The 16,168-nt window shown below is 39.2% G+C and overlaps 1 protein-coding gene and 1 pseudogene across 1 annotated transcript; both read right to left on the reverse strand.

Annotated features, from left to right (window-relative positions):
• Nucleotides 1-251: 251 nt before the first annotated feature.
• Nucleotides 252-3,570, reverse strand: LOC112188993 (annotated as a pseudogene).
• A 390-nt stretch (nucleotides 3,571-3,960) lies between these two features.
• LOC112186933 (WD repeat-containing protein 11) lies at nucleotides 3,961-13,495 on the reverse strand. Its single transcript, XM_024325504.2, has 20 exons — nucleotides 12,222-13,495; nucleotides 11,505-11,991; nucleotides 10,835-10,922; nucleotides 10,556-10,737; nucleotides 10,210-10,346; nucleotides 9,938-10,004; nucleotides 9,504-9,663; nucleotides 9,280-9,388; nucleotides 8,865-8,940; nucleotides 8,588-8,770; nucleotides 7,573-7,733; nucleotides 7,330-7,435; nucleotides 6,786-6,990; nucleotides 6,394-6,680; nucleotides 6,115-6,236; nucleotides 5,562-5,706; nucleotides 5,368-5,460; nucleotides 4,945-5,018; nucleotides 4,723-4,776; nucleotides 3,961-4,641 (listed from the first exon to the last, which is right to left on the reverse strand). Exons 1-20 carry the CDS (start codon nucleotides 13,262-13,264, stop codon nucleotides 4,341-4,343), a joined length of 4,080 nt encoding a protein of 1,359 aa, XP_024181272.1. The 5' UTR covers nucleotides 13,265-13,495; the 3' UTR covers nucleotides 3,961-4,340.
• Between the last annotated feature and the right edge of the window lie 2,673 nt (nucleotides 13,496-16,168).

Genomic DNA, 16,168 nt, shown 5'->3' on the forward strand with positions numbered 1-16,168 from the left:
AGAAGGTAGTCGAAAACCACAATCCTCAGTATAACAAAGAACTCTTTGATCTACAAAGCACAGGGGAGGGCCCTAAAGATTCAAAATTTGAAGGTAAAATTCTGGGGAAGACCCCCTGAAACAATATTGGTCAGGCTTGAAATTTAAGACAAACAAGAAATCACATCCAGGCCTGGAAAAACTAAGAATCTAAACAAACAGAAGGACCAAAAGCAATTCTCAGTATAAACACAAGTAATTAGTCCAACACATTTGCTAATCCTCATGAAATTCACTTAAAAAAAACATACGCATTTAGTCATCACAAGTGCCTAGTCAAGTAAAATTGAACATAATAGACCAGCAGATAGTCATCCCATCAATACTTAAATCCTAGCAGATGTAGTCATCACACAAGTAAATAATCAAAACACAGTCTGACAGCAAAAGGAGAGCATCCTACTAATTAAGCATCAAAGATACTGAATGTCCTGATATAGGTTATTTCTCATCTCCGTCTAGAAACTACTGAGTTTCACATCCCATTGCTTCTTTCGAAGAGATTTGATCTTGCAAGTGATAGTGTCACCCACCTTCATTACTTGTGATAAGTCTGAAATTTCCCTCCTATCAACTTTAAAGTCGTCTCTCCAGAGCAAACAAATCAACCCAGCTCCCACAGTACAAATTGCTGTTTTGGAAAGCACCCTGCGAATTGTGGCCTGCACAATGCTTCCTTCCGAGAGGGTGTCGCGAGTTTCACCGGTCATCATATAGAACATGTCATCATCACTTGGTTCTTCATATTTTTTACGCCACTCTTGGAACCCTTGTATTAACTCTTCCCTTATACAGCACAATGTTTGCATCATATAATGCAATCCTGTGCTTCTAGCATATGCTTCGATGTCAAGCTTCTCGAGGTAACTAGGTAGATCCCTAATGCTCTGCACCAGAACATCCATGTCACCATAAACATCTCGGGCCATTTGTTCTGCAAAACAGTATAAATCTGGATGTATTCTTGTATCATCCAACAGAGCAAAAAATTGGCTGCTGATGCTGCTAGCAGCAAGCATCCCACTCAGCCGCACACGCAAGAAACCAACTGCATTAACATACACCCATGCACCCATCCCATGTAATGTTGCAAACTCGTTTCGAGTAGATACTTGACCAGATTTTACCAATGACTTCTTCAGAGATGCTGCTTTTGAGGTCCAAGCCCAGAAATAAATTGCAAAGGTGCAAATAACCATTCATGGTTTATAGCCAAATTTATGTCTAGGCCAACCTGGTTTGTCACATCTATCATGACCTGTTCAATCACTGCATACTTCTCGTCCGGGTTGAGATAGTTCTCATCAGGAGAATTGAGTAGTTTCCAAGATAGGATTTCTCTTCCAGCTCCACACAATGTGGCAACCATTGCCAATGGATTTTGAAGATAACGCCCTAGAGCCACAGCCCGCCTGGCAATGCCTGATGATAAGACTTGACATCAAAATAAATTCAAACAAAAGACATCTTCACAAAAATAGCACATGAGATTTACAGGTCAATAAACATATCTGTACCTGATCGTCCAGGTAACTGCTCCGATGAAATCTCAGAAATCTCATATAGGCGAGCCAGAGATTCATCCCCATACACAATCCTTAGGGGGCTTGCTCTACTGTTAGGTTTCATCATCATTGTATCACTCACCTGATAATGGCAAGAGTATAAATAAAATCATCAGGTTTACTAACAATGTATTTTTGAAATATGACACGCATGCAGCTACCCCACCAAGAAAAATCCATACAAGATGAGATAAATTGAAAGAACAAACAGAAAATCCATGACTTCATTTCATCTGACTAATTGCACCAAGACATTTCCCAGCATTATCTTGTTTTACAGCAAACATACTTCTATTAAAAATAAAAACTTTAAAATGAAAAGGAACTTCTATCTGAAATTTAAAAAGCTAGACCAAAAAGGATAATCAGGCACGATGAAAGGTCTACTTCTCAATAATGTTTGACATTTCCAGGAAATAATAATAATGTTGTATGCAACAGAACACCAAATCAGCAGCATGCTTACTTAACGGTAAACACTCACCCAAAGCAGTTGTTCTCTCAGGAGAGGACAAGACATATTAGCTGCTCCTATGATAGTGACATCAGGTTGGTGATCAGTCACAAACTTCAAAATACGTTCTTGATCACAATTCATACGCTGTTGAGTAGCTTCATCAAAGAAGGGTATGGTCCAGGTAAGAGACTCCCAGCTGAGAGGCCCGGTGCAAAGTACATCTAGAATCTCCCCACATGAATCTAACATCACTAAAGTTGTTGCAGGGTCCCCAGGGCCCCAACAGCAAGCCATGACCCTGGGTGGTGCAGTTTCATTCCGTTGATATGGCGGTGCCACAGAGACTTTATTGAACAAAGCCCTTCCATATTCCGTAAGTAACGAGTCTTTAGCTCTACTGACACCTGGATCACTACAGATAACAATAGTAGCCGGACCCTCAGTTGCAGGGAAATGCAAGTTAAACTTGCTGTTGATATCCTCAACCTCCCTCTGTGACTCTGCAGCTTGGAGGGAGTTGATAATTGATTCAAAAAGCTGTGGAGCCGCCTTATCATGTATGAGTCCAAGTCGAGATTCTTCCTCAAAGCGCTTATTGTAGGAAAATCGCAAAGCCCTTTTCTGATTCTGAAACAGCAACCACTTTTTGTGCAATTCCTGAGCGGCCCACAGAATCCTGTACCACTTTACTTTAGATTTTTCTTCTTCAGGTTGTTCAGGATGATCTTTCAATAAGGTAAGGCAGTCCTCTTTCAAGTACATTGCAATAAAAGGAATCTAAAAAAACAATCAAGAACAGGAATAAGAAACAGACTCATATAATATATAGCTAGGAGTTGAGTCCTGCTCATTGGATAACAGAAATACTTACATCCAGTTTTTGCACATGGTGCATGCACAAAAACCTGGAGATGTCATCGCTGCTCAATGGACCAAACAACGGTTCAAGTTGCTTCTTTATCCAGTGAACAATACCTTCCAATTTATTCATCCAGTGAACAAAAACCTGGAGATGTCATCGCTGCTCTCATCATCTATGCTCGGTGTGCTTTCGTCATCGTATATCTACACACACATACAAAAACAATACCTTCCAATTTATTCATCTGCAAGCCAGGGAACTAATTCCAGTGCATTCCTTTTCTATGTTTTGGTAGAGTTAACTTAACCCTAGCAAACATGTCATGGCTATCTTCAATATGGGTTTTAGAAAACAACAAAAAAATTACTGAATGAAGTTTGATAATGAGCACTCGATACTTATAACACTACGAAAACAGGATCAGATCTATTTACCAGTCTCTCGGGTACATCACGAGGCCGAAATCCGTAGGCGACGTCCGCCGCATCCATTCTAACCAAACGAGAACCGTAGCCGTGATCGTGATCGTGATCGACGTCCATTTGTAACCAGGCGCGGATTGACTGAAAGCAATACCAAAGGGTTTTGGTTCTACCAAGAAGAAGAGAGAGGAATAGTAGCAATTTTCTCTTTCAGTCTTATCTTTTCTTTTCTGCCTCTTTTATTATAACCTTATCCTTTATATCTTCTCTATTCATTTCATGCCACGTGTATTTCACATTTTTAATTATATTAAAAGATAAATTTTCACTTCCTCTCTTTATCCTTATTTAATTTCACATGCATTTAATTAAGCAATTGATTTTCATTTCTCAACTCTTTTTTTTCTTTTGTTCTGTGAATTCTTTTTTTTAATATTACTCTTGCGGGCGTATAGTTGAGATTTTACAGTACAATTATATTTGAAAACATAATTCAAATAGTGATTTTTGGATTGGTGAAAAACATATTTAAGGCCAGTAAGAGAGAGCACTGAAGGTATCTTTGATTCTCTATTTGAAAGTGCTTTTGGAAACAGCCAGAAAATAGCTGGCAAATAAAATTTATAAAGCTACTATAAAAGTAAATCTTATTTTTCTGTAAGATACATGTTTACATTTATACAGTGCCTCTGTAATTCACACCAAAAAAGCAAGCTTTAGGAGCTTATCTCACAACACAGCTGCAGCGGTAATATACGAATTCAATTTTAAACCCGAATCCCTCATTCTCAGTAGATCACTGGCTGAGAACATATCTTTCTCAGGTCGTCGAATATATCACATTGTTATACAAAATTGCCGTTTCCCCATGAATCCAGAAAGAGCATCGATATCTTCAACTGGCTGATGCTGCGAGTTGTTTTCCAAACAAATAATTCTCACATAAAGTACAGATCAAATGACCGGATTGCAACCGAGTGACAAGTCAATGGAGTTCATTCGGCATATGGCTGTGAGTCCATGCACAGATGCACCAATTTTCTCTGGTATTGCCCAAAATATTCACCGACTGCAATAACATCTTCATTCTCTGGTCCCAACCCAGGCAAGTGTGGCAGCTTGTCCTTGATTGCAGATTTGGATTCATCATCAGAGTTTCCTGATTCAGAGATGATGGTGGCATGAATTTCTCGGCAAGCAAGAATGAACATAGCGGCAGTGTCAGGTTGTTGGACCTCACGAAGTGCTGCCAATGCCCCTTGCATTGCACCAGCTGCAACATACAAAATCAGAGCCCTGCATTTGGATCATCGATAGGCTTAAAACATGTCTGAGAAAACAACTGAAAAGAAAACTGTAACAAGTGAAATGGCAAACCTCCATATGTTGTGTTCAGCATGGAGGACGTGTGCAGCCCATCTTAGCAACACCCTGGAACAACAAAAGAAGATTAACTAAGATTCCTTAACCACATGGATGACAATCTCCATGAATCAAGAAAATGCTTAATTCCAAACATTGATTAACACGGCAGTCAAGTCATCAATTAAAGTGTTCTCAAAATAAACCAAACACACATATATTTAGCTAGGAGAGAACCTTGCATAATCAGATCCTTTCAAATGGGTGGCAGCTAAAGTAGCAGCATCTGTCCAGCACCCCGCGTCTTGTAACTGCATTAGAGATGACATTAAAATCAGTGAAAGAAGAAAAGTAATATGGAGACCACTTAAATGCATGATGTATAGTGGAGAAAATTTACACCCCTCGGTAAACAACTAACCGAACCCAGAAAACACCCCAGCTCTAATACCCATTAATGACCGCTGGATTCATACTTTGCTCCATCTATTTTTCCCCCCTCAAAACATCATGAGCTAAGCAGACGCATAAGTGGTCATACAAAAGTATCACCCCATACAAACCTGATGCAAGCCGGACAAGATTCTACAGCATCCAAGCCACAATAGAATGATACAGACCAAAAAAATGTCTGGAACAGAAATTAGTTTAAAGACATACCTGGGAACACGCCTCTTGATACCTTCCTACAGCACAGAGAAGATGAGTACCTGACAGCGACCTGTCAGTCCTGACCATGTTGGCTGCAACCACCTAATTTACAGGGGGAAGTACCCAAAATTTACAGTTAAACCACTTTATTCCAGTTACGACATGTATTTTCAGATCATGAGGTGAGTTTAAAGCACTCTTACCTTAACAGCCAGTTCAAGAAGAGACTTTGACACAGCAGAAGAAAGAGCAACTGCACGTAAAGCATTAGCAGAGAAGTATTTGCTCTCAGGAGGAGTGGATAGCAATAAACTGACTGCAGCTTCTAAGTTCCCGACCGACACAAGCCTAGATTATCAAGAACATAAATAAGTTGAGTTCATAGAGTTTAATCACCACAAAGTACATTAAGAAGTTTTGCTTTCTTCTTAACAAGCCTAAATTTGAATAGTACAAGTAACTAGATGAGTCATTGAGACTATGAAGATTGCATTTCTATCAGGATATTCATCTACAGTCTACTCTGTGCAAGCCTGGGACCAAGTCTTTAAAGAAGATAAGAGAGCTCAGCTAAAATTGGGCTACTTGTACTTTGTCTTGCATATTTATTGAAAGTATATATATGGAGATTTACCAAGAAAATATGTTCAAATTATATTAACTAAACCGGTACAACTGAGAAGGAAAAAAGAATTCAATAAAAATGAGAATGATATTTTTTTGGTCTGAAAAATGAGAATGATATGAAGCACTCACTCGTGTACACGATTCTGGATAGCCTCTTCTCCCTCTAGCTTCTCGTGCCATGGAATACGTTCACTTGCATTTGCCCACAGTTCTTCTTGTTCAAAAGCCATCAACCTGAGCTGCCCTTGGCTCTGGTAACCACAAAGACCAATTTTTCTTTTAATGTGGACACAACTTCTATCAATGGAAGATCACTTATAAAGATGTTTTAGACTTAGAAGGGCGATAGCTGAAAAGTTTTTTTTTCCCAAAAACTTAATAAAGATTATTCTAGAACATATGACTTACTGTTGCATCTTTCTTTTCTCTTCCAGAAACTGATTTTCCTTTTGATGTAATCCTACTCAGCATAGAGGCATCATCAAGCTCTGGAACTGATGCTGATACAGTGGCTTTCTGTGGAGACTTATTTATGGACTTGTTCATCAAATAGTTAAGAGCATGAGGCAGTTGCAGCCAGAAAAGAGCTTCAGAGGATTCACCAAAAATTGCAGCAGCAAAGGCAAATCTCACAGAACAGCCTTTGTTCACCACCTTTGCATATAATTTAGCCCTCTCGTCATCCAGTATGCAGCCTTGGCAAATGTAAAATTAAGAACATATTACAACATAACATACCAACATAATAACAAATGTTAGCTGCAACATGAGTAGAAACGTCCATGAAAGAGAAGACCCACCCTCTTTTCGATAAGGTTCTAATACTTTAAGCAGCAATTCTGGTACAACAGGGTCACCAACAGTTTGTATATCCATCATGTAACTGCGAAGATCCTCACTGGACTTGGGAGTTCCCGGAATGAGGTGAGGCCTCTTCTCTAAAGTTGTACTGCAAGTATTAAACCAGGAGGGCTTTACACCCAATTGTAAGATCATGCGTAGTGCCTGTAATTAAAGAAAAACAAAATTCTTGTGGGTCAGTACTGAACTTCTACTAAATTCTCAATAAAAAAAATGAAACCGAATGTGGTTATTGGGTCCAATCTTAACTTTTCTCAGTAAATTCTATTACTTTTCAGTAAAAAATTTAATTCATGGATATCTTTCCTTTGCTCCACTAAAGATCACTGAGTTGAACTAAATGGATTCATTGCCATATGTGATACAAGCATAAACCTCCCATGGTAAAAGGCATGATCAACAAATAATGAATACAACTGGAACATAACAAAGTGTTTCAGTACAATTCAATAAGGAAAATAGAAATATAAAAATAGTAATTACCAGGGCATGTGGTGTGGGAAGTAGTATAGGAGAACATAAAGGCATGGGACGGAACCTTTCTTTTATAGATCTGGGCTGGTGTGCAAAACCAAGTTTTTTGTCAATTCTGCACAAGAGTAAGATTATTAATGCACAGAAAGAGACAACTCCCATACATATCATGAACATGTCCCCGCCCCATTATGACTAAAATAAGTTGACATAATATAAATTAGTCATGAAGCCAACAAATCTTACACATACATATTGATCTCAACAAGGCGAAAGCTACTATCAGCTCCAGCTATGCACAATAACAGTGGATCATTCTTGTCAGTTCGCAAAGGCAACCAATCAAGTTCCAAAACAAGGGTTCCAGGAAATTGAGGCTGTAAGAGAGAATTCGCTAAAGGGTCTGGGGAGTCCTGCAATTTGAGTTATGGACAGATGATAAGAAAATCACTAACAATTTAAAGTACAAGAAAAAGCATCTCAACTTAACTCCAGCTGTAATCACTTCATTTCGACAAAGAGGTATTGTACTTAACAAATAGCAGACTTATATATATGGATCAAGGAGCACTGGGTTATGTTAATACCTAAAGCTTAGTCACATCCTATGAAAATAGATCCATAAAAAGCACCTATAAGACCAAATGTATAGTTAGTATCTGGTTTTTTTCTTCTCTTGAGAGAGAGAGAGAGAGAGAGAGAGTTCAGTACATTATGCTTATGAATTTTAAGAAATGTTTACTTAGGAAGTCAACAAGAGTCTGGATGAGTAATGAACTCAATAAAGCACCTAGGATACCAAATGGTATCTGGTAACAAAAAATTAATCAGTATACAAAGACTAATAGATTCAGGAAATGTTGTGTGTGTGTGTGTGTGGGGGGGGGGGGGGGAGGGAGACTTCAGTACATTATGCTTATGAATTTTAAGAAATGTTTACTTAGGAAGTCAACAAGAGTCTGGATGAGTAATGTACTCAATAAAGCACCTAGGATACCAAATGGTATCTGGTAACAAAAAATTAATCAGTATACAAAGACTAATAGTTTCAGGAAATGTTAGTTAGGAACTCAATAAGAATCAGGATATGAGCGATGTACACTCTACAAATATTTCAACCACTTCCTACTCAAAACCGAAGTTGGAAAAGAAAAAAAAACACGTCATTGACTCTGAAGTCCAGCAATATTCAAAACCAAAAGTGGCATATATGATATATGCATATTGAAAATGAAAAGGAATAGTTATATAGTTTATTAACACTTACAAGATCAAATACAGAAAATGTATTGTCATAAAATAGTACAGCAACACGCCCCCTACTACGGTCTCCAGGAACAACAGGTGAGAACTTTATTCTCCGGATACCCTCTCTATGAGTGTTAAATGAAGAAGAATGCCCAGTTGTTACATCCCACCAGCGAATATTTCCCGACCTGTCCCCCATAACCTGAAAATTGATTCACAGAATGGATATCAAGGGGTAATTGAGATTTGATACTAGTACCAACTAAAATCATTTGTACAAAATCTGTGATACATACCACATGAGGCAAACGGTACGCCATTGCTGTAATCAGTCCATCAGATGAGACAAATGAAGAAGAAGGCCACTTTGGTCTGGGAAACAAAAGATAAATACTTCCATTATGAGAAAAAACTGAAATTATATAAAAGTTTGTGATAAATTTATACTAAAATATTCAATATGTGACGCTTTCTCCAATTGTCATCTCCATTCAGAACAGATCCAAAACCTCATTACAACACCAAGTTTACTAGTCAAGAAGCACCTTCACAAGATATTAGATATTAGATATTATATTAATCTTCTTCATCTGAAAGAAACTAATATGCCTGAGCAATTAGGACCAACAAGGGTGGAACAGGAAGTCAGAGTGTAGCTGCAATAATATAAAGAACTCAGAATGCAGTAGTCATATTGACAAAGACAACTACCTGAAGTCACGAATCCTTCGGCCATGAACCTCAAAAACACCAAGAGCCCCATTTGATAGTGCAAATGCAAAGCTTTCAGAAGTGTCATCTTGGGATCCATCTGAGCCCTCTACATTCCAGAAAAACTTAAAAACATTACTTTTGCTTCTTGAACAGTTTATCCAATCAATAGAAGCAATACAAGCAACTAGAAAACTTAAAGCTTATCAAGTAAATGAACTCACTAGAATCAGATGATGCATTAGGGGAGGATGTCCCATCTGATGCCCTAGATGTCTGATCTGTGGGGGGTAATGATTGCTTAGCAGGTGCATTTTGAGGAGGGCGTGGAACTGTTGGGAGAGTCCATTCCAAAACCGTAAATGGAAGTGCTAGTGATCTAAGCTACATGAGATATGAAGCATAATGAATACCAAGATGAGGGATCAAGAATTTTAGACTCTAATCCCACCTTATAAGATAAAAAGAAAAAATAAATAAAAATTATACAAGTGGGAGAAGTTGAAATATGCATATAAAGAAGAAAAGGCGGGTTCTTTTCACAATAGTTTAAAAATTGTAAATTTCTGTTTAGATTATGTAATGGATAACAAGAATCAATTGCTTGAAACTATTTCAAGTTGGAATAAAGAAGAACCAAAATTATTAACAAATTTACCATTATAGGAGTCTTTGTCATAGCCCAAACCTCTACTGGTGCATCACGGAGCAAAATAAGAAGGTACCTGGAATAAGCAAAAACATTACAATGAGTAGCTCAGAAGTTAAACTGTATGGACCCACACAAATGGAAGTACAGGGAAGGAAATAAAAAAGCACTAAACTGAAGAAGACAGCCGTTCATAATAGGCCACAAGTTAAAAGAACATTATCGAATTATGTTTTAATAATAATAAATTTATAGTAATTTCATAATCCACAGGTACAAACCTTCCAGAGGAAGAAGTCCTTAAAGCTCTTATGGGTGCACGTTCAGGCTTTTGCAAAACCCGAAATGGTTTATTTAGGCCACTTCTAAGACAGGTCACAATTAGCCTGTTGATAAAACCTCCAGTTTTTTCACTTACCTAAATCAACAAAAGTTTATGTTACCTACACTGGAAAGTATAATGATTTTTTCATCGGAACTAGAGATTATCATAGTTGCTGTAGTTTTTTCTTTAAATGAAAAATGGCATTAATCAAAGACAATTCCGAGAATCAAATCAGCTCAGCTAGGGATCTACTATGATGCACCTCAAACAGTTGATGACATTTTAATTCACATGCAACATACCTGAGTGTATGAAAATGAAACCAGTCTAGAATTTCCAAGCCATCGTAATCCCCTAACAGTCCCGTTATGAACAGAAAAACTTGCAGCGACAGCATTGGCAGAAACATCAACAATATCAATTATCCCACTTTGAGTTCCCAAGGCAACCAATGGAACAGCTACAACAGGATAGTTTCCCCCACCTTTACAAATAATTAACTTAAAGGGTATCAAAATTTATCCCAGCTGCTAGTTCATAAATAAAAAATATGCTTTAGAATTATGAGAGGATGAACTAACGGCCCAAAGTAGCTGTTGAAGAAGGCGAAGGTACAGCTAGCATAGTCACTGCTGAAGAAAGAAGCTGAAGCTGTCCTACTAAGCAAATCTGCATCAGTAATTTGGCTTTGTAAGCATGCATGAATTGGAAATCTTAATGTTGCCCTAAATGGAATAGGCAGCATGACAGTTTGACTTTATATGACTATAACAACAAGAAAATCGAGAAACAGAAAAAATAATCTTCAACTTTTTAAATTTAAAGCTTTAGCTCTTCATTCACCAATAACAAAAACTGGTGTTAGGATTATGTCACCATTGGTGCAACATGGCATTTAATGTGAAATGAAAGCAGTTAGATGAACTGAATTTACAATTATTAAGTATATACATATAAACCAGGTCTTCTTTGATCTACATACAACCATTAACTTACATATATTATAGTGTGTCGTGCATAGGCACTGCACGTACGGTGTACCAGTGGTCGTGGGTGCCTTTAGTGGGGGATGCAAAGTAGGTTGTGTGACCAATGAATACCCAAGTCTCATAAATTATATAAGGAGGGAAGTACCATCTAATCATCAAACTTGCATCCATTTTTCATGCAACATGACAAATTGTCTAGACAGAGAACCAACCAGTGAAAGCCATTTACCATGACAGTGGAAAAGATAATCTACAAACCAACCTTAAGTGATATTTCTGTATGGCTGATGGTAGAACTTGAAGATCGGCTTCTGCCACCATTGCTCTGTTCTGATTGCTTACTCGCTTCCATCTCAACTCCTCCAGTAGAAGAAACTACAGTATTTTTACTGGTTCCAGAAACCAGCACTTCAGTGATATTAGAAACCACATCCAGGTTTTTATCATCCTTGCGATTGTCTTCAGGCCCTTCAGCAGTCAAGAGCCAGTTCCATATTTTTCCATCATCAGAAATGGAGATCAAATGGGTTTTAGAGAAAACAACAGGTTCGTCACAAAAATCAAAAGGATTATCAAAATCCACGGCAGAGAAAGGAGAATCAGGTTGATCAGAATATATCTTGCCGATGTTTTGCAAGGTCGAATCTGATTGGGAAATGGCCAGAGCAAGAACTGATGGAGAAGGGACAGATGTGCCAATTGAGGGCAACAACTCTTCCATTGAACACATTATGTGCACCTGTTCTCCTCTGCATATAACATGACGTACATTCCCTTAAACTCAAAAAAAAATTCAAAATGCCAACTGATAACAAGTCTAATCACAGTCACAAGTATATCTATAACATTACATTACACTAAACGAAAGGTAAACATTTCCTTGCCGGTAATTCTATACGAACATCTATCCTAGCATCTCTTTCCCTCCTACATTGTGATTACATTTTCGAAATTTAAACATATCACAATCATAACATACTCTTTTCGGCGCCAAGTACTAAGCCTCCCATCAACATGACCACAGTAGAGAAACTCGTTATTCGGATCCGGCAACACATCCAGAAACTTCCCACACCCCCGAGGCAATGCAGCCGAAAACAGCTGCGTCTCGTACTGCAAATCAAACACCACCAGCTCCCTGGGGAACGTAACAAACACAATGTGCCTCCATTGCGGCGAGAAGGCAAACCTCGCAACGTAGAGCGGGAACGCCGCAGAAGCCGACGACGACGACGTGCTCCCGGCGACTCCTCCTCCTCCTCCTCCGGCCAGGTCCCTCTCCAGCTTCAGCAGCTCACTGCATTCGGTCCGAATCTGAAGCTCATTGATAACCACCTCGTCCTCCGTCTCGCCTAAAACGGTGACGGAGAGCAAGAAGCCTTTGAGTCCGACGACGCAGAAATGGCGGGAATCGAAGGGATCGCGGCGGATGCAAGAGAGAACCTCCGGCGCGGCGTCGTATTTCCAGAAGCAGCGGCCGGTGGAGGAGGCGTAGAGGGAGAGGGAGGAGAATCCGGAGATGGCGGCGAGGAGGTAGGAGTCGGGTCGGGCCTGGACCCAGCAGAGGTCCTGGACGGCGAGGCGGGAGTTGTTGTTGGTGTCGGAGTCGAACCAGAGGACCGGCGACTTGAGGCGGAGGTCGAGGAGGGCGATGCGGCCCTGGCGGTCGCCGGCGGCCAGGAGGAGGTGGGAGCTGGAAGGCTCGGTGGAGAGGAGGTCGCGGCCGAGAGGGAGCGGGGTCCACCGGACGGAGGTGACGAAGGGGGAGAGTGATGACGTGGCGGTGGAGGCGGCGGAGGAGGATTGGGATTGGGTGGGGGGAGGCATAGGGAGGGAGACAACGAGCTGCATTGAGCGGGTGTCGAGGACGGAGATGGAGCTGCCGGCGGGGAATGCGAGGAGGCCGGAGGGGCTGACGTCGGCGGATCCGAAGTTGTTGCGGCTGGGTGGGCCAGGAAGCATGCAGTCCCAGCAGTCTTGGACGGTGGACGTCGGCGTCGGTGAGGGTCTTGGGCTCGACATGGTTGGGAGAGAGAGAGAGAGAGAGAGAAGGCTCCTCCTCTGCTTCTTGTGGTGAGGTGAAGAGAAAGATATCTCAGGTCATTTTCTGATCTAGTTTGCTTCTTCTTCTTCTTGCCCGGATTGATAGCTTGGTCTGAAGACTCTGAACTTTCGCTCTGTAATGGTGAGAGCTAAATCATGATCAATGCAATGAAAATTCAAATGTATATTTTTTTTAATTTTTTTTTTTTTATCGAGATGGGTATCAAGTCAATTCGGTTATGTTTAGAAGTTTATTGACACACTCGCTCGGTTAGTATTCGGATTCAGATCTACCAATATTAGAACACAAAGTAAAATTAATCTTTAACTACACATACACCAACTCGAATACCCTTCAAACCTGCTGACCATAAATTTATGAGAATTAGGACTCAAATACATAGAGTTTTATGACAGAGCACTCGACCAAGTTTGGTATACCACACTATTTGGTTAATTCAAAGATCTTATGAGGGTCCATCAAAATAAGTAGTAATACCCCAAATCCAAAGTGGTGTAATTTTGAGGGAGCTTAAGAAAAGGGTTTTGGTTGATCCACTTAATTGAGCCCATTTATGATACTCAAATCTTTTCCTCCAAAGGAAGAGGAATACTTTTTATGTTCTATAATTCAATCTTCAAGAGAGTGGTTTGGTACATTGGGTAATCCTTTCTTTTAAAAGACCCAGATCAATCGATGATTAATCAAATGGTCTGAATGACAGGACTCCCTGAAAATAAAGAACAGATATGATATGAATGTTGTAAACTCTACAATTATGTGGCTGTCCACGTAATTATTTTGGGACAACATGTCATACTCATTAGTTAGAGTCCATTATGTAAATTGAGGAAACTTGAGATTGATCCACCAAGAAACCATAAGAGTGGTCACCAAGTAATTTTGGGAGTAATCACTAAGTCATCTTATGAGTGATCACCAAGTTAGTGTGATCATCAAGTAACTCTACCCCTATTTAAAGGGAACTAATGAGAATGAAAAGACAAACCTCTTTCCCCATTTATTATTCTCTCTTCATATTCTCTACTTTCTAGTAAGCAAGTTATCTCATTTTATAACACGTTATCAGCACTATAGTCTCTCGTATAAACTTCCGAAGATTCAAGAGTCATATGGTGCAATTTCGTTCCAGGTAATACTCTTGATCTAGAGTTTAACTTGCTTGTTCTTTGTTCATGTGGTATTCTCCAATATTTATTATGTCAACCACGAGGATATGCACAATTTGAAATGCAATTGCATCTACAACATTCATTGTGCGAGTGGGGATCAATATTCAAGTTGTTCTAGGCATCTTGCTAGACACACATATCAATGAGGTAAGTACACATTCTTTATCATCTAGACTTATTACAATCCTTGTGTTTGTTTATGCTACATTTAATCATTTATATCCTTATTTCATTAGGAACTGGAAGTTCCTAATTGGTCTATCTCGAACCCGAAGTTTCGAGTGCTAAGTGTTTGAACCCCAAGTTCAAATCACCAAAATTTAGAACACAAAGTTCCTAATTGGTCTACCTCGAACCCGAAGTTTCGAGTGTTAAGAGTTTGAACCCCAAGTTTAAACCACCAAAATTTGGAACACGAAGTTCCTAGTTGGTTTGTCTCAAACCTGAAGTTTCGAGTACTAGGTGTTTGACCCGAAGTTCAAACCACCAAAATTTAGAACCAAGAAGTTCTAATAATAAAGTCTCGAATCTGAAGCTTCGAGTACATACATGGCTTATTCATATTCAAGCATGAATATGGAAAATGGATGCTCTCAACTAAAGAAAGATGGAGAAGGCATATGTCTTGTAACAGTGCGACCACGCACACGATCCTTTGAGATCAAAAATATTTCTCAATTCAAGTTTGACGAGAGCAAAAGTGACATCCATTTCAGGTCTTGCAGACCTAATTGAAGGCTCTAGAAGAACTCATATCCTGTTACCAAGTGGTACTTAATTATTCATTCAAGAGGCATTATACTCCTCCAGATGTAGAAGGAATATGTTGAGTTTTAAAGATATACGCTTGAATGGGTACCGCATAGAAACCACAAATGAGAATAATGTGGAATATCTTTGCATTACTTCTAATACTGACAGCCAAAGGCGTATATTGGAAAGATTGGTTGCCCTTTCATTTGGTTTGTATTATACAACCATTAAGTTAATTGAGGCATACCATGTCGTGAACCAGCAGTTCACTGATCAACATATATTTATGTTTTGGCTTCACCGTTTGGGTCACCCCGGATCCACCATGATACGTAGGATCATCGCAAATTCCAATGGACACTCATTGTTGAATAAGAATATTATTTTGCCCAGCAATAATCCTTGTAAAGCATGCTCAAAAGGAAAGTTGAACATGAGGCCATCTTTTTCAAAGGTTAATCTAAATTCTCCATCATTTATACAAAGAGTTCAAGGGGACATTTGTGGGCCTATCCAACCGTCTTATAAACCATTTTGGTATTTTATGGTCATGATTGATGCTACTACAAGATGGTCACATGTAAATATCATATTTTAGAACATACGGTTCTAATTAGTTAAACTCGAACCAGAAGTTACGAGTAAATATATGATGGAAACTTAATGTTTCCCTATTGTAAGAGAACTAGAAGTTCCTCAACTTGGTATTACATGAAAATGGGTGTACCGTCTCTCTTCTTATAATTACATGTGAACCTGAAGTTCACTCCACTCTTAGAACCTAAAGCTTCTAATTGTATAGACTCGAACCTGAAGTTTCGAGTAGATCTAGAATGAAAAAGTTATAGTATGTGTCACCCTTGAACCTAAAGTTTCGAGGAAGTTGTTTTCAACACGAGATTATACAAGGACCTAAAGTTCTAAATCCTGACACAT

Source organism: Rosa chinensis, chromosome 2, assembly GCF_002994745.2.
Source record: "Rosa chinensis cultivar Old Blush chromosome 2, RchiOBHm-V2, whole genome shotgun sequence".
In the NCBI taxonomy this organism is placed as follows: domain Eukaryota; kingdom Viridiplantae; phylum Streptophyta; class Magnoliopsida; order Rosales; family Rosaceae; genus Rosa; species Rosa chinensis.